Below are 18,219 nucleotides of genomic sequence, written 5' to 3' on the forward strand. Positions count from 1 at the left end.
CAACGCGAAGCAAAGAGTCAAGGTTATCAATAGATGACGGCATTTATGGCATAGGTTTTTCGGGTGCACGTATTGAGAATGCGTCAACTAAATTTCCTAGCGTTTCGTTACGTCCTATTGATAATACATTGGCCACTTCGAAAAAGGGATCACTGAATTCCACGACTCGGCAAGTTCCTACGCGCGATCGAGAGCTTAATCAGCCACCGAGCTTAGGAACTATGGTTCCTCCCCTTGAGGAGCCTCCGATTGCTCAACACATCAATTTTACTCGGCCATATCCATCCTCTCCCCCATCGTGTGATGAGAGCTATGGTAGAGCATCAGCGGAGAGCCCCCGGCCTGGAAGTGGTAATTCGATGCTTCATGCCCAGATTCGCCACCTACAGAAGCATCTAGAACACCGAGCGGAAGAAAACACTCAGCTACGGCGGCAGTTAGAAGCCCGAGAGAACATGGATATCGGTAAGCTGTGCGAGCAGCTTAGGGCGGCAAGACGCGAGTCCAAAATGTGGAGAGAAAGAGCAGAAGCAGCGGAGAAGCGAGTCGCTGTCTTTAAGCAATTTACAGCGCGTGTTCGAGGGCTTCGCGAGACTGTTAGTATCGAAGACACTGAGGGTGATATACTCGGTGGAGGACAAGTTGATGGGCCAAGTCAACGCGGTGATGAACGGAAAGAATGGTGCAACCCATGCTACTTGGAAGTGACTGAAGAGCGGGAGGGGATTGAAGAACGAATACGCCAATATGAAGAAGCAAGCTGGCCCGGAAATTAACGATGAAATTGCATTAAGAACGGCGGGCTTTGGAGCAGGAGGGCACGAAATCAAGGTGCACGGATGAATGCCCATGCCAACAGGACAGCACAACTGTGGGATATTACCGATGAGTTATTAATGCTTGACGGTAATACGAAGCGCGAGAACTATTAGATGGTAGGAAAATATTTGGCGGGTGGGGGGATAGGGGCATTACGAGGGTAATGCTTAGTTAGTGTTGGTCACGATAGGGTTGTAATAGATGAGAAGCTGTGCGAGATTCGTCGTTATTGCTTGCTCTCGAGGGGATGCTACCGTCTGAATAGATAGTACTTAGCAAATAGAATATGGGGAAATATGGCTGATATTGTTTTTTTTTTTTTTGTTTCTCGTGATTCCTTTCATCAGTCTTCTACGTACTTGATATTGACATCGGCGAGGCTTGTCTAAAAAAAAATAATAATAATAAAAGTGCATCGTACCCGTTCCCGTGTAAATAAGTTTGATTAATTTAATCCGATAATACATACATATCTGAGCCTTGGACTAAGGTAGGCTGTGGAATACATCATGGTCGTGGTTTTTATAGATTCAACTTGTATAAGCTGTAACCTAGATAGGTCGGAAGGACTCCGATTGGTTATAGCGAAGAGGTATTTACACCCGATGCTTACTCAATCCTCTTTATTCGTCTAGTATACTACATGAGGTATGTAATAATATGAGTATTAACTGCTTACTCTACCTTTGTCTATTCACTTACCTGCCTATCGCGTTAAGGTACATGCAGACTTGTATACAACATAGGTAGTAGACAGATGCTTAGGTATTGGTAAACTTTAAGGTCTAGATTCTTCTATCTGATATTAAATATTCACATGGAAGTAGTGAGTGCTCTTGATTCGGGGAAGATGTGGTGAGATGTCATATGAATGGCCTTAGCTCCAACGTTTGCTGAAAACATATGTATCATGCATAGGGGGGGAAGGGGGGGAGGGAGGTGCATGTGGCCGTTTGGTACTTTGATATCAAGTATATATAGTAAGCATTTAATGCAAGATTATACATTTAATCAAGGTACTAGAGGCTAGATCCGGGAAAGGATAGACACATCTTGGCATGAATTGGTCGCGATTCCCCAGATTATCGGGAATACTTGGACCGGGGTCTGAATTTCTCTCCTTCCAAGTTGTCGTAGCTTTTTAGCTTTACATAACTACATCCTAGGTACATACTTACCTACCTCCTTAGGTACATAGTGGACATTATGTACGTACAACCTTGGGTTGCTTAAACAACTTTCTTTTTTAACATCACATATTCACTACATATTAACCACATATTAGTACATGAAATGACAGAGCATTAAACATTATACTGCTCAGTATATTCTTCAATCTTTCTTACCGACGACTTTTCAAAGTTGAAGGTCTGAATAATATTATCTAGATGCGTACAGCTGAAGATGATTGGCCCCTGGCGTACATCACTACGACATCGCTACTGTGCTAACACACCGTATCTACCTGAGTCTAACCGACCTTATCCATATCAAACATCATGACGCGACGGATAGTAAGTTGCCTCTACATAAATGAATTGCTCACCGCATGTCTAGAAGAACTAACAATACCGGTTTTGACTAGGTGCGCACCATAACCCAGCTTGCCGCTGCCGCCGTATTCGCATTCCTCGTCATTTTCCTCTTAGATCGAAATTTCCGACTTCTACCTAATTCCGTCCATGAGTACATGCCTCAGCACCATCATGGCCAAGTCGTCACCGATAAACAATTACACAATGTTCCAAAGTTAACCTGTTTTCCTCCTGCAAGCTTGACCCTGAATCATGGCATCGGGTCGAAAAGAACCTCTATTTAGACAAATCATGGGTCTCCAAGGCCTACATCCATGTCCAGAGAAAGAAAGAGGAGGAGCTGAAACCGGAAGACAAGGTGGTCATAGGTGTCACAGTGGGTCGACTAGACCCTTCGACCGGAGCCAAGGGGCAGACGGGTGAAAAGTGGGAGTCTCGTCCAGCAGGCCTATGGGTACTACGGTCATCCAAACCGACGGCGAGTGATTCTAAGACAGCTGTTACGGCGATAGATGTTCTCTTCGGTGACGACGCTGTCGAGGTTCGAGACGGGTGGCAGTTCCAGAATACGCCCTTGCTACTTGACGTTGGGTCAGATATACCGAGTGCCCATATCACCGTCCGACAGGGAACTCAGGTTGAGCCTATTAAGCCCCAACCACGAGTGAGGGACAATGGAAAGTTCAAGATAATGCAGCTAGCAGATCTTCATTTGAGCACGGGCGTTGGTCATTGCAGAGATGCGGTTCCGGACGAGTATGAAGGTGGACCCTGTCTAGCAGATCTGCGGACTCTAGATTTTGTATCCAAGTTGCTGGACGAAGAAAAGCCTGATCTGGTTGTCCTTAGCGGTGACCAGGTGAATGGCGATACCGCCCCCGATGCGCAATCGGCTATCTTCAAATATGCGCAATTGCTCATTAAGCGCAAGATCCCTTACGTATCTATATTCGGTAACCATGACGATGAAGGGTCGCTACCTAGAGCTGGGCAGATGGCGCTGATTGAACAATTACCGTACTCGTTGTCTGTCGCCGGGCCAGACGATATTGACGGGGTTGGTAATTATTTTATCGAGGTCCTTGCCCAAGGGAGCTCAAAGCATTCCGCTCTTACGGTATACTTGCTTGATTCCCACTCATATTCTCCAGATGAGCGGCAATGGAGCGGCTACGACTGGATCAAAAAGAACCAAATCGATTGGTTTAGACAAACTTCGGAAAGCCTGAAGAAGAAGCATAAGGAGTATACTCATATCCACATGGATATCGCCTTTATCCACATTCCTCTTCCGGAATACAGGGATCAGGAATCGCAGTACGTAGGCGAATTGAGGGAAGGTGTCACGGCCCCCAAATTCAACTCCGGATTCCGCGACGCCTTGGTTGAGCAAGGTGTCGTCATGGTTAGTTGTGGACAGTATGTATTCCTTATACCCCTTTTTTTTCTACTGCTGACTAACGTTTAATCCTTTAGCGACCATGCAAATGAGTATTGCATGCTATCATCCGATAAAGAGACAAAGAAGCCCGAGTTGTGGATGTGTTATGGTGGCGGTGCTGGATTTGGAGGTTATGGCGGTTATGGCGACTTCGTCCGCCGGGTACGTTTCTTCGACATCGACATGAACGAAGCCCGAATCACAACTTACAAGAGACTTGAATATGGCGATACCGTAACTCGTGTCGATGAACAAATCATCGTTGATGGAGGCAGTGTCATATCACCTAAGGATCAGAGCTGAGTACATAAATCAGGGAGGATTTCGAAATTTCAAGTTTTACTTCACGACGTGATGCTATTTCATTCTACCCGCTCTTCGCACGACGGAGAGCTTGGATGTCCACCAATTCACGATTTTGGACTACTTTGGATCGGGACGGTATTCTACGACGTAGCGATGGCGATGACTCTACATCGGCGTAAGAAAAAGAAAAGGGATGCACAGGGCGTTTTGGTGCGACGATAGATATGGTCGGTAGGCAGGCTACAGTGTTCGGATAGTACGTGTATTATACGAAACGAGGCGAATGGGTAGCGTATATAACGAGCGAACATCAAAATTAACGGTTGCGGATTTCTACTCCTACGTCTTGGTAGAGTGTTCTCTAGCTTATGTGCATACGTTCGCCCCTTCTCCTGATCAGATACCAAGGCTTACGGTTAACACAAATACAATAATATAGCAAAGAAACTACGGCGCTATTTTGTGGTAATAATATGCTAACATATAAGTAACCCTTGAGGGGGGCTTAAACTAAATCAAGGTTAAGTACCTAATTTCTAATGACTTTTAGGTGGCTTTACTTAGGGTGTATTGGTATATAAAAGCGAATAAAAAATCAGGCACGGAGGAATTGCATAGGTGGGTAATAAGGAGCTTATGCGTAAGGTAAGATTTTCAATATCAGTTCCTAGGTGCCTTAGGAGCTATCTACCTAGCAGAGACATGTAGCTTCTGTCTCTTGCTATGGGCGTAAGTAGACTAATAAATAACTCATTGACTGACTGGCTACTCTAGGTGAAAGCAAGGAAATAAACTGCCGACTGTGCTGTGGGATGGTGTAGTGCTGGATATTGGAGGGTGATATGAGAGCGGTTATTGGTTGTACTCGCGAACTTTGGGGGGTTTTTTTTTTCTCTGATTTTTTCCTTTTTATATAAGTCTTTCTATGTAGATGGGTAAGAGCCGTGGTTAGTATCCCGTGGTGGTGAGTGTGTAAGTATAGCACTACTAACCTTTTTCTTTATCCCCGTCTCTCATTTTATCGCTCACGCCTCCTCCCGTCCTCTACGTAGTCCAATACTCCACATCGCCCACCGCGTTCTCCAGGCCCGGATGCAGCACGCGCAAGCGCACGAATCGAACCGCGAACCGGCGGCAAGGCAGATCCTCCATCTCGTCCGAGACGCCCTCGCCTGCTACCACCTTGAGCGAGTCCCAGAACTCGCCGTCGTGTGGGTCCAGGCTGTCGGAGCCATAGATCCGCGCCTGCATGAACAGAGTGATCATGTAATCCCGGCGCGGGCACGGGAACGAGTACACGGGCTCCGGGAAGTCGTAGCAGATGGGGGATAGGGTGTTGGGCGGGAGGGCACGCAGGTCCAGGAGCAGCTTGTCGACTAGGGCTTTGCATTCCTGCGCTTGGGCGCGCTCGCTCCGGCGGGTCGGGACTCCGGGGATGTTGAGGGCGGAGCTTGGTTCGTTGTTGTCCGAGGTGTCGGATTCGGATCCGGAACTCGAGCTGACTGGGTTGTAGCTGGGGTTCCTAAAAGTATAGGGGGAGGAGTCAACGCCGGGTTGGTTGGATCGATGTATCGATGACATCTTGGAGGTTATAATAATGGAAGTTCTTGAAAGAAAGGGGTATATGGGTATGTCTTTGAGATAGGCCTTAGGAAGGATGACTAGCTATCTGACTTTGCCTTTACCTTGGTCTGGTCCCAAGGAAGAAGATAGACAGTAAACTCTCTTCTTGTCTGATAGTGAGTGCGAGCAGAAAGAAAGTGACAGAAGTCAAGGAACTGGCCTTGTTTATATTATTTCCAAGAGGAGTTTCCCCCTCAGGGGACTTCCATCACGAGCATTAACAGCGGAGCACAACCCATAGTTTGCAGGTGTGAATGAGCAGAAGCTTTACTAGCTCCGTGTTCAACCCCGATTTTTCAACTACATTTCGGAGCTACTTGCACCTCCGGAGGAAGGGGCTCGGGGCAGGTACGGAGCTCCGTGGTCTGCCATTGGCTGGAAATGTGCTCAGGCCGGGCCCTGTACCCGCCCAAGTAGAATTTTCTTGTATTCACATAAGCAGCTTGTTTGTCAGGTGCTGTTTCCTTCCTAAAGAGGTAGGAATAAGTTTAGTTACTACTCGAATTTGATGCTCAGGGGCAAGGCGGAGTTTTCAAGGGATCCGCTTCTTTTGAGGGAGAATGGGAAGCAACACCTCTATTTAATGAGATCTGGACACTCATGGATAAGATATATGGCTATAAAGTACCATTGTATTACTCGTAGCACATTCCTCGAATAATTGCCTGTACTCCTCAAGTCACATTAAGCTCAGTCATTCTCGAAGCCTTGAGGTATCTGACCTACCTATTTAAAGGTAATGGCTAATACTTAACCCTCTTACTCTGTGTGAAAGGCAACTCAAGACATACCTGATGTTACCATAAACAGGTACCTAAAAGGTATCCAATAGATTTCGTGTAGGTGTGACATAATACTTACCTAGAGACTTAATTCCATTACCCCCCGCGTCTTCCCGCCCCGGGTCCTCCCGTCCTTGGGAGCTGAGGCTGACGCCCGGCCATTTGAAGGGACCGGCTATTTCATGCAACTAATTTAGTTTCGACTTCAATTTCCGGCAAGATCCTTATTGAATATCTCGAGTACCTGCTATAAATAAAGGCGCTTATTGTGTATATTTCGATCAGTATGACGTATATATCATAGAGAAAGGCTACATGGTATCCAACTCAAAAGGCAAGCATGCTATTCTACGAATATATTAGGTGCCTGAATCACCTCCAAATCGCTTAACAAAATTAATCAATGACGAGGTCTTCCTTTTGGTTGGTTTCACTTATTTATTTATTCTAATTGGTGCTGAACGCTTCCAAGGTAGTCTAAGAAACTCTTGAGCGGCAGAGGCTCGAACGAACTGCCGCTTCCTCTGTCTATCCACAATAGCTCGTGTCTATGAGTTCTTTCTTTCCAAGAGTATTTCCCCTACGAACTCATCATACATAACACCGTTTAGGTTTGAGGGTATATATAAGGTAGTTAAGGGGTTGTTGGTTTTGCGTCTAAGCACCGAAGACCTTAAGGCGGTCCTCGATAGGGAGCTGGTCCTTGGGACCGGGCTCGCCGGCGCGGCCGCCGAAGACGAGCTGGGCATTGAGCTGCCAGTTGTCGGGGATGCCCCATTCGCTGGCGACCTTGGCGTCGATCAGAGGGTTGTAGTGCTGAAGGTTAGCACCAAGACCCTCGGCGGTGAAAGCGTCCAGATCGCGGAATTGGATCATGGCGTCGGACTGTAGCGCCCAGATAGGGAATTGTCGCTGTATAGAGAGAACTGGGCCTGCATCTTGTGGACGACCTCTGGTCCTCGAAGAATAGGACCTGTTTATGTTGTTAGTAACCCCTATTATGCTAACAGATTGGGGGATACCAAGAAGGGAGAGACTTACGGTTCCGGCACCAGCCTTGAATCCGTTCATACGTTGAGCGGTGGTTCCCAGGCGTCAGCGGGGACGATGGTCTTGAGGATCTCGGAAGTGATATCCCATAGCTTGTCGTGGTCGGCACCGAAGAGGACGACAACGCGGTTGGACTGGGAGTTGAAAGACGAGGGGACCTCGAAGATGTTCTGCTTGACAATCTCCTGGATGCGACTCTTAGAGATAGGTAGCTCTTGTTAAGAGCGTAGTAGGTACGGCGGTTCTTGATGAGGTCCAGGAAGGACTCGGCCTTGACGGGAGCAGCCATTTTAGGAGTAGTACTGAAGCGTGCTGAGGTCGTGTGTGTGGTTTTGGTTTGAGACTTAGGAGGTTGGCACTGGGATGCGCTGGAGGTGAATAATGATCTCTGAGAACAAGTTGCTGCTAAAGTCTTGAGGGCTAGACTTGATGTTTTAGGTGTGATGGCCGAGGTTGTGCTGAATCTAGAGAAGGATAGAACAGCTGAGGTGACAATATGCGGGCGCATCGTGGTCTATTTATTATAAGAGGAGAGTGGCTTCCCTACCTCCCTACTTATATGCTTTAGGTAAGTGCTTCAGGTAAATATATGTTATGCTAATGATCTAAAACAGAAAGTCCGAGGCGTGCTAATGTGCTCTAATGTGCTAATTGATGTATGATGTACTAATAGATACTAATAGAATGTACTACCAGGTAGTAAAGGTAGTAAAGGACGAATGGTTGCATGAACAAAGAGGAAGGAAGTGTCCAGAAGCAACGCTATGGTGCCCCCAATAAGTATCCCTACCTTCTTAGCATGTGTTTGAATGCCCCGCCGACGCAATCGAATCCTATGTATCGTATAGTAAAAAAAAAAAAAATCGACAGAGGGGTAAAGGTACATTACTTACAAGGGTGTAAGGTATGGTACTAATGTATTACACACAGCATGTCAGATCAACCCCACCACAATTGGTTATTTCCACCTTCCATATTGCTAATTGCTTTTTTGTGGTAAACTATCAAGTTTTTAAGAGAATACTAATATTAGATTGATGAGGTATACTAATGGGTAGTATATTTTAAGATATATAACATTCGCTACTTAAGTAGTTATATCTTTTTACCTTGTCGAGTATAACACTGAGAAATGTTATAACTAACTAAAAGTAACTATATCTCAAGTTGTATGTTCATTATTTAGTTGACTCTCTTACGAATCTACTAAACGGGTATCCACCTCGGACATACCTAGGTCAAAAAAATTCCTTATTACGAATTCGTTAGGTACTTACCCGTAGACATTATACATGTATGTATCGATGTAGCGTAGCGCAACGCATATAAGTGGGCGTTATAGGCAGTAAACTACAGGTCAAGTTTCGGTAGGCGCTGCGGGGTGGGGCTAACCTGCTGATGATACAACGCCGAACCCGAACTATCTTTGCTTACACATCTATTCATAATCTTTTCTCACTGGTCTTGGTTTGATTTCCAAATCATTTGAAATCCATTTCTAACAAACCTGTAGTCCTTTTCGAGTCAAGCACAGCCCATTTTTGAATCCATGCATCCCGGTTTCTTGTCATTCCCCGTTGCTTGATTCGATAAAAAAAATGGCGATGGTGCGGATTTATTTTGTCCCATCCCATTTCCAATAACAAAACTTACTACTCCCCCCTCTTTTATTTATTTATCTGCTTCCGTTCTTTTCTTAGTAAAGTGTGAGGCTCTTTTCTTATAACGTGCTACAGCAAGAGGCGACGTTTCACGCGATTTTACCCCGCGCTTCATCTAAAGTCGACTATTATCACCTTATTAGCCGCCTTTGCGCGTTCGGCACTCGCTTGATATCGCAAGCTGTGTAAGGTATTGGCTATCGGCGCTTAGTTTGATACTACTCAGCTTGTTTTATATCTATTTCTTTACATTGGTCCTGTCGCTAAAGCAATATATTCTTAATTTCTGCTGAGCCCCGTCGGCGTCTCGGCGGTGAGTGCGGCCGCAAACATTGTAGTCTAAGTACTATCCACGCGGCAGTGCTGCTAACCTATAAGTATACAATTCGGCACTAATATGCCAAAACACAAATGTATTTTCTGTAATACGGCCCGTATATTTACACGACATACTTTGTAGTACCTGGTTAATATACGCCTTGTAGACTGCCGCCTACTTGAGTACCTTTGCGGCAGAATTAACGCGGTTATAAGGCTTCGCAGACAAATTCCCGCGTATTACTTAGCCGAGCAATTAATTACTTTGAAGAGCTTATCCGAGATGCATTAGCATGTCAGGAGGCTTCTTTCTAGACGCCTAATCGCGGCGTGGCTAGGAGGCACAGCGACCCCACGACACGGCATGAGGCACGAGGCACAACCGGTTTCCGAATCGGGTAATTTTCCTTGCCTCTGGCCTATCCCGCGTCGAGTTGGCCCAATGTCTCCGGTATCATAAGCATTTGCGGATATCAAGCGTCTTACTAATACCCGCCGTGCATTGAAGCTCTTATGAGGCTATACATCGAATCATGACAAGGTGAATATTACTAGTTACTCAGTATCGTGATTTAATCATATTTACCTAGGCATGTGTATACCTAGTTCGACTCTATGTACAGTTTAATTTTCCACGGGCAAAAAACGTATTGTGTAATGCATCGCATTTTCTTGTAGTTTTTACCTACATACCGAGGTCCTGACATCCTCTCATGCAGACTCCCAAGCCACCAACTAGTAAAGAAATGCCTTCCATGTAAATCGAACCTTACCAGCCCAGTCTTGCCCAGCTTGCGCAAACGCCCAGCCTCTAGGCATTTTATAACACCGCATGCTATGAACAACAAAAACAGACTTTTGTAGACCCCTGGATTTTATGGGACCTGTCGAGCGACCATAAGCCTATCCCCATTACAAGCTCACTCCCTCAAGTCTGCCAATAGAGCCCAATGGAGTCATTGCCATTGCTATTACCACGTCTCAGTAATGTACTGTCCGACGTCTCTCTTCAACTCCCAGAATTTTTTTGCTTCATCATACTTCAAGTTGCCCTTCTTCACGGCCACTTTAATAAGCGCCTCCTCGACACCTTCGCCCATGCCCTTGGAGCTACCGCAAACGAAGACGCGTCCGTCAACTGAGTTGATGATGGACCATACAAGATCTGCTTGGTGGCTGACCTCGTCCTGGACATAACGGCTCTCGCCGCGTCGGCTCTGCACAACCTTCTTCACTCTATCCTCGTGGACGCCCCACTCCCCGCCATATAGTTCATCTACGAGAGAATCTCGAACGCCCTGAAGTACCCATACCTTGTTGGCACAGTTAGCATTCTTCAGGCGGTGCTGAACGAAGCCACGGAATGGCGCGATGCCGACGCCAGCCCCAATAAGGAGCATCGGACCATCAGACACGAATTCCTTGGCTAACGGGTTCGCCATAAGCCCCTTGAACATCGGGACGTATGCTGAGGAGCGCTTTCTCCTGCGCGTTGGAGCTCCAAAAATTTGCGACATTGGCGTTCGAAGAAACCAGAACCAACACCGGTTCGGCAGCCCGCCCGCCAGTCAGGCGTCTCTTGAATGGTGACGGCTAACTCAATAAGGCGGTGCTGCTTTCCATCGCGAATTCCATAGGATTCATGGGGGTCATTAGAAAGGGAGTAAAACCGCGGCATCAACTGCTGGAGCACCGAGAACAGCAAATCCAGAGGTGGCTTTGCAGAAGGGAATGCACTCAGAATCTGAGCAAGAGAGATGTGCGGGCCAGTGCGGAAGTCGCAAAAGACACCTTGTCCCTGGCTAGAGCAGAGGAACATGAGGATCTTCTTCTCGTTAGGGTCGAGAGCATGCTCGGCTAGAATTCGTAAAAGAGACTTGGTGGGTGGATAGGATTGGATATCGGAGCACCACGTAAGAAGATCCCGCCGGGTGGTAACTAACTCGCGAGCCTGATCCTCGCCCCAGACAGTGGGCCATCGGCCACGAGTAGTGCGCAGCAGGACGGGCTTGTCCCGCAAGTAACGCGGAACCAAAAGCAAGTCGAAAACCTGATCCACGGCAGCCGTATCGTTTGGCGCAGAGACACCGATGGCACCTCCGACCTTGAAGTCTACACCTTCTCCGTGGGGATAGTCGGTAATGTCAAGATCGAAGTGATACGTGCGTTTCTCAGCTCCAGGTCGCGTCAATTCACGGGTGCTGTGAATTTTGGCAGGGAAGACATTGAAAGGATGGTGTGGCTGGACGAAAGAAGGAGGCTGTATCGAAGTATCGAGGTTCTCGAGGTTAAGGTTCTGGAGTTTAGTCTCGATGGTGGGAGAGCTGACTGGGCTTCCGAAAGACATGGCCGAGTCGGTTGGCGATGGAGTGCCCGAGACACGTCGAATGGACTGAAGGAAAGTGATCTGCTCTGGCATGTCCGCAATCTTAGTTAAGACAGTAGGTATCTCATCAATCTTCAAGCCCAAAGAACGAAAGGCATCATTGTCGGGAAGTGGGACTCGTTCGTACTCGATTCCCTGCTCTTTCATCTGTGCATTCATGCAACATCCGCCACCACAGCATCGATTAAGCAATTGCTGGGTAGATTCGCCTGTGATTCTCTGCACGTCTGCTGGACTCTGTGCAATTAGTCTTGTCGAAGCTCGCCGTCTTCGAGGAGTCTCCTCTGGTGCCTGTAGCTCATCTTGATCTTCAGAGTCCTCAGAATATGTGAGAGACGGCGCAATAGAAGGAGCGCGAATCTCCTCCTCGGACACGTAGTCGGACGTCGAGTCGACTAGCTGTTCGACTTCAACCGACATGGTCGCTGAATTATATCAATCCCGTGAAGAGTTTCTAAGAGGACTACCTGCCGATTAAATTGGCCACAACCAGAGGAAGAAGGCGAAATTACGACAAATAGAATTAACTACCTTGATGTCGTTTGTCGGGAAATTGATTAGTGGGGGAGGGGTTAAGAAATTGGAGATGGCCGTCTTTTTTTTTTCTTTTCCTCTTTACGCGTCGTGTTGCCGAGGAATTATCAACGTCCGTTTTTTGGAGAATATTTTCTGGGGTGTCTCTCGAAGTAAGTATAAAAGGTGGGGGTTCCCAGAGGTGTGGTGATATTTAAATGCACCACAAAGAACAGTAAAGGCACCGTCTGTTTTTATAATTATATCAAGGTTGGTGATCAACCAGATTAACAATGTGAATAGCGAACAGTAGGAAAAAGGATAGACTCGCAATCGAACCGTGAAAAGGGGTAAGGAAAAGGAGAGTTGTACGATAATATCGTGACACTACCTAATGAGGTCGTTTGTGGAATTAGACGGGTTAGTAAGTAAATTTCTTTCTTCAGAAGGTGTCGATCTGTTATATTTCAATAATTTTTGTTGAAGTGATGATGACAGGGGGGATCCCAAGGGGAAAGAAGGGGCAAAGACGAAAAACCCTATCAGATGGTCAGATTGGCACCTGCAGCAATTAAAGGTGGGACGGTAATTGCTGTAAATGCTGGGTCATCGTAAGCTCTTGCCGATTGCTTGTTGATAAAGTTGCCAAGATGGCCGGTTTCTTTGATACTGTGTACCTAACTTAGTACCTAACTTTAGTACTTTGCGAAGTCACAGGAGGATAAACATTTTAGGTAATTTGATGTCAGACTCCGGTGTCACTAATCTGACAATTGTTAATTTGCGGCAAGCTTTACCCTGTGAGTTAGTGAGTTAGTAAGTTACTTACATATTGATAGTTAATAACTACTTTTTTACTTAAACTACCTATCTCCTATTTTCACGTCAGATTATGTCTTCGTTTGTTATTGCTTATTTGTCTATTATCTATTATCACTAATCTACCTAGGTACCTATTTAGGTATATACCTCGGGTATTACTTACCAATCATATCTAAACCTTTCCTCCTTGTTGGTTGACATGCTTAGCGCTACGATGGCGATGGCGAAGACAAACAATGATAGGAGAGGGGGAGTGATATAGCGGCAATGCTCATCAACTTCTTTCTTACGGCAGTACGATGTCTTGCTCTCTCGCTCAATTATTAAAGCAACACTTTTCTGGTTGGTTCGTTAAGAATTGCACAATATTTCATCACTTGACCATCTGGCTTAATGGTATTGGTCTGGATCTGCTGCTGCCCGCTACCCCGGATTGTCTTCCTCCAAAAAATCGGGGCCTTCTCACACCGAAATATGCGAATACGGTGTCATCATTCGACATAATCTAGCCCAGTTTTCTTCCTCGGCTGCAATCCAAGCCAAAATAAGTGCAACACCGGCTGAGAGGCTTGGTGGAGTTGGCAATTGAACCCGACGGGGCCTGCGGGCGCACTCTGCCGAGTGAGAACCATTCTTCCGTGCCAAATACATACATACATACTTACCTAGGTACATACCTATGTTCGTACGATACTAACCTGTTATGGTGTGGTCATATAATCCCGTAATCCTGGACAATGTTTCTTTCTTTCGATCGATGCTTTAATAAATCTAGCTAAATATTGTCAAGTCTTACTAATTAGTGTATAGGTTAGTATAGGTAGGTAGATAGGAAACTGTTAACGCTTCTTTATTAATCGGTGAAACGACGTAATTGCAAACAGTGACGATATAATTATATAGCTGAGACATTTTGATCTATTAATGTAATGGGGCCGTTGCACAGTCCGGCGTTTACACGGTTCTGGAAGCACAGTGTCTATTTACTGTGAGATAACCGACACAAGCGATATGGGGAGCACAACATTGCTTTGAAGGATTGGGGGATCGGGGGATCGGGCGGGCAGTAATCTAATCAATCAAACGACTAACCAACCTACCTAACTAACCACAGCACAGACAGCACAGACAGCACAACACAAAATCTTTATCAATCTGATCAACGTGTTCCGCCGATATCGGATCTTACAACGTAATCCACCTTTTTTTACTTTTTTGATGATCAAGGTTACATTAGACAAACGGCTTACCGAAATAGGTAGGGGAAGCAAGTAGTTTCGATCAGATAAGGAGTTTGGACCTAAGCTTGTTTTTCAATTACCTCATATCCAATTCCCCGGAAATGAAGCCAAGTACCGAGAAAATTAAAAGTCTTCCGTAGTCATACCTAGGACCCGGCATCCGACCTGGGTTTGCATTGAGGCTCAATATCGTGTAGATTTACACTACGACGTATTGGTACATTAACTACTACTAATACATAGGTAATCAATTAATCGATAGCGTCTTTTCAGGTGAGACGACATGAGCTCTTTGCTCCGTTTCGAAACGTTCCATCTATCGTACCATACCCCTGGATTCACCCACTGTTTTTACACCGCGAGTCGAGGCCGAGGCTGACATCAAAATTCCTATATTCCGCGTTTTTTTTTTTTTTCATTTGCGTTTCTCGCTTAATGAAAATATCCCTGGCCTCAACAATTCCGGATGCATTGGCTGCCGGTCACGCCACGAATGAGTACTGCAGCTACAACATGCATACACTATATACAGTACATATCATAAGCCTGACGAGAAATCCACTTGTCAGCCCTGTCCCAATCATCAGGGGGCTTTTGATCTGATAAGATTTCCGTAGATCATTGACAGGCGTATGCATTTGTATTGGGAAACGCTTCATCGTCCACCATGTGGCATTGCTCCATATACATAACAACCGTAGTAGCTAAACTGGAGAATTCGTTTTCTCGAAGAAGAATTTTAAGCCACTGGTTCTATTTGTATGACACTAGAATCATGACGAAGCTTACATTCGTATTTCCCCAAATAAACCTTCAGGCTAGCAAACGCCCTTTCACATGCCTCGAAGTCGTACAAGTCAGCCGAAAATGCCGGTTTACCCCCTACCGGCAGAGCGGAACATATTTCTATGTGCAACAAGGTCCTATCTTAGGGCCTTAACACAGTGCTACATACCCGGGTTAATTCGGATGTTCTGATGCGCTACACCTAGGTGGTCTATTTTTTAGGAGAAAGGGGTTCGTTCCTATATTCTTGAACTATCGAGATAATTCACAGTACTACCTATCCACGGTCCTAGAGGTTTCTTGACTTAGACAAGTCCAAGTAAATGGCCAACATACCTAAAGGGAATTAGACCAGTTATGAGATATCATCCCCTCTAACTTTTGGTGTCTATCACAGGTAGGCATCCTATCTACATTGTGCCACTCCTTTTTTGAGAGTCCCAGGACACAATAACTGCCTTAGGTATGGGCATACACCAGTTTAAGTATGTCTTTGATATGTCGGATTTTCGCGAGTTATCGCTGTATTTGGGTCTGACAGGAGAGACCTAGTGACGTTGTGGCTTGCGCGTTCAGGTTATCTCACAAAGTTTAAATGGCTATATTTCAGCACCTCTTGGTATTTGCGTGCCATGGCTGAATTATACGGTTTCGATCACTATTCTAATAATGGCGAAGAACCGAATTCAAGTTGCAATTGTAGGAGGCGGCATCGCCGGCCTTGCTCTCGCGGCGGGCTTGGTTAAGAAACGGCATATTGATGTTCATGTCTACGAATCGGTCTCGGCTTACAAAGATATTGGTGCCGGCTTAGCTCTTCATCTCAATGCTATTAAAGCCATGGCGCTTATCGGACCTGAAGTAAGACAGGCGTACTTTGATATGGCTTTGTCTATGGGCGACGAGGACCAGGAGATGGCAACCGAGGTAATTCTAGGTCAGGGGCCACATAAAGGCCAGCTGGTAGCAGAACTTGGTAGGGCGAAGGGAAGAAAGACAGTCAGCCGAGCCGACTTACTGGAGGGTTTTCTAGCACTAATTCCAAAGGAAGCAATCAGCTTTGGTAAGAAACTCGTCGGTGTTAAAGAGCAAGACTCCAGCAAGCCTAATGTTCACCTGACCTTCCAAGACGGAACCGAGGTTGAGGTTGACTGTCTCCTAGGGGCAGACGGAGTACACAGTGTAACCCGTAGCTACCTTCTCGGGGTAGACCATCCCGCTACGCTGCCTAAAAATCATGATGGGTGGCAGGTTTATCGGACTATGGTATCGATTGATGAGGCGAGGAAGCAGATCAATCCTAAGTGGACCACAAATGTTCCAATTATCCTCGGACCAAGAGGCCACATCAACTGCATCCCATTAAATAAGAACACACGTCTAAGCGCCGGCGTCGCTGTACGTGGTGCCTTCTTCTCGAAGATTGACGGGTGTGCCCCACCGCTCGATCCGGCCTTGTATGCCGACTACAGCGAAGAGGCCCAACAGATAGTGCGGATGGTAGCCAAGGACACAAGCTCATCCTGGACGATAGCAGACCACGACCACGCGCCCTACTACGCACGGGGCCGCATCGCTATGCTCGGCGATGCAGCGCACACCGCGATGCCGTTCGCCGGCAACGGCGCAGCCCAAGCTCTCGAAGACGCGGCCGTGATCGATTACCTCCTCGCTCACGTCGAGCGTCCAGAGCAGATCGGACATGCCTTCGAGCCTTCGACGAGGTCCGAAGGCCTCGGAGCCAGGCGGTTGTGGATCTCGCGCGCAAGTTCGGGCGGGTATATGCGTATGCTGAGGATGGCATGCATGAGGATCCGGCGAGGATGAAGAATTTTTTTTGGTGAGATGGCGGCTTTTACGAACGAATTTGATGTTAAGGGGCAGAATGAGGCGGCCTTAAAGGCCTTTGTGAGGTTAGGTATGGCTAACGGAGAGACTAATGGGAAGACGAACGGAGTTCCGAAGAACTGAAACACGCCACGGAAAGGTAAAGGCTATTGAGATTGGATATTCTTTTAGCATCTATTAAGTTCCAAATAATATAGGTTTTTGCGATATATTCAAATACACGAGGTTTTGTCGTCCTCTTGTCTTATATATGATTGTCATGATATATACAAATTCTAGGGAAACTTGAGGCTGCACAGAATTTCTATAGGTTAGACGTCTATTTAATGTTTTCTAGTTATAACGCTACGTGAGCATTAGAAGGGTAGATATAGAAAGGAACCGAAAGCATGTCTAATAAATTATCCAGCCTAAAAAGAAACATTATCTCATTACGCTTACATGATTTCTTTTAACCACCTAACCTAGAGAGTAAGTGTCAAGTAGTATATCCGGTTCCCCTTCTATGCCAAAGTAGTCCTGAACGTAGGTATGTAAAAAAAATAAAAAAAATTCGAAGATTATACAACGCACAAGGAATAATATCTCGTAATGACCAGCATATTCAATTTTTTCTTCTTTTCGTCTACTCATACATCTAAATGTTCTAACGATCCTTTAATTTTCTTAATTTTTATTATTAACTCAACACCATGTGCGAACAAGTTATATATATACCTAACCCAATTAACCTTTATACCCAACCATTATTAACCATTATCCTTCCTACTTAACCTATCCCAACCCCCTAAGTCGCCGGCGCAAACCTCTCCCCCGCATCCGCCAACCCCCTGAGCTTGAACGTGCGCAGCGACGTTATAGATTGCATGGAAACGTGTCCGTGAGGATGGTCGTGACCTGCGACGCTTCTCGCGCTGGACCTTGACGTGGATCGGACACGCGTGTTTGTAGTAGACATTGACCTAGACAGAGACGCTGACCTCGATAGAGACGCTGGTGCATCGCTGCGCGGGCGTCGTGTATTTAGCTGTCCCATTGCGGAGCTTAGTGCCGCGTGGGCGTTGGTCTTGGGCTGTCCGGGTACGGGC

General features: G+C 46.2%; 6 protein-coding genes across 7 annotated transcripts; 3 read left to right on the forward strand and 3 right to left on the reverse strand.

The window, feature by feature from the left end:
- Positions 1–221: 221 nt before the first annotated feature.
- Positions 222–776, forward strand: GL218_02128 (uncharacterized protein; the record flags this gene model as incomplete). The annotated part of the gene is made up of 1 exon (XM_033578622.1): positions 222–776. The coding sequence occupies one exon, from the start codon at positions 222–224 to the stop codon at positions 774–776; it is 555 nt and encodes a 184-aa protein (XP_033438984.1).
- Positions 777–2,318: 1,542 nt separating this feature from the next.
- On the forward strand, positions 2,319–4,098 carry GL218_02129 (Phosphatase DCR2; the record flags this gene model as incomplete). Its single annotated transcript, XM_033578623.1, has 4 exons — positions 2,319–2,333; positions 2,405–2,497; positions 2,593–3,773; positions 3,831–4,098. The coding sequence occupies 4 exons, from the start codon at positions 2,319–2,321 to the stop codon at positions 4,096–4,098; spliced, it is 1,557 nt and encodes a 518-aa protein (XP_033438983.1).
- Positions 4,099–5,145: 1,047 nt separating this feature from the next.
- GL218_02130 (uncharacterized protein) lies at positions 5,146–5,682 on the reverse strand (the record flags this gene model as incomplete). The annotated part of the gene is made up of 1 exon (XM_033578624.1): positions 5,146–5,682. One exon carries the CDS (start codon positions 5,680–5,682, stop codon positions 5,146–5,148), a length of 537 nt encoding a protein of 178 aa, XP_033438047.1.
- A 1,481-nt stretch (positions 5,683–7,163) lies between these two features.
- Positions 7,164–8,064, reverse strand: GL218_02131 (putative nitroreductase family protein; the record flags this gene model as incomplete). Of its 2 annotated transcripts, none has more annotated exons than XM_033578626.1 (2): positions 7,164–7,479; positions 7,544–8,064. In XM_033578626.1, 2 exons carry the CDS (start codon positions 8,062–8,064, stop codon positions 7,164–7,166), a joined length of 837 nt encoding a protein of 278 aa, XP_033438063.1. The 2 variants fall into 2 exon arrangements, with proteins under 2 accessions (XP_033438063.1, XP_033438064.1); XM_033578625.1 differs by having other exon boundaries at positions 7,544–7,845.
- A 2,442-nt stretch (positions 8,065–10,506) lies between these two features.
- GL218_02132 (putative FAD-binding protein C12C2.03c) lies at positions 10,507–12,341 on the reverse strand (the record flags this gene model as incomplete). Its single annotated transcript, XM_033578627.1, has 2 exons — positions 10,507–11,013; positions 11,079–12,341. The coding sequence occupies 2 exons, from the start codon at positions 12,339–12,341 to the stop codon at positions 10,507–10,509; spliced, it is 1,770 nt and encodes a 589-aa protein (XP_033438045.1).
- Positions 12,342–15,952: 3,611 nt separating this feature from the next.
- Positions 15,953–17,110, forward strand: GL218_02133 (Salicylate hydroxylase; the record flags this gene model as incomplete). Its single annotated transcript, XM_033578628.1, has 1 exon — positions 15,953–17,110. The coding sequence occupies one exon, from the start codon at positions 15,953–15,955 to the stop codon at positions 17,108–17,110; it is 1,158 nt and encodes a 385-aa protein (XP_033438046.1).
- Positions 17,111–18,219: the final 1,109 nt, after the last annotated feature.

The sequence above is a fragment of the Daldinia childiae genome (genome assembly GCF_008694065.1).
Source record: "Daldinia childiae strain JS-1345 chromosome Unknown Scaffold2, whole genome shotgun sequence".
Classification (NCBI taxonomy): domain Eukaryota; kingdom Fungi; phylum Ascomycota; class Sordariomycetes; order Xylariales; family Hypoxylaceae; genus Daldinia; species Daldinia childiae.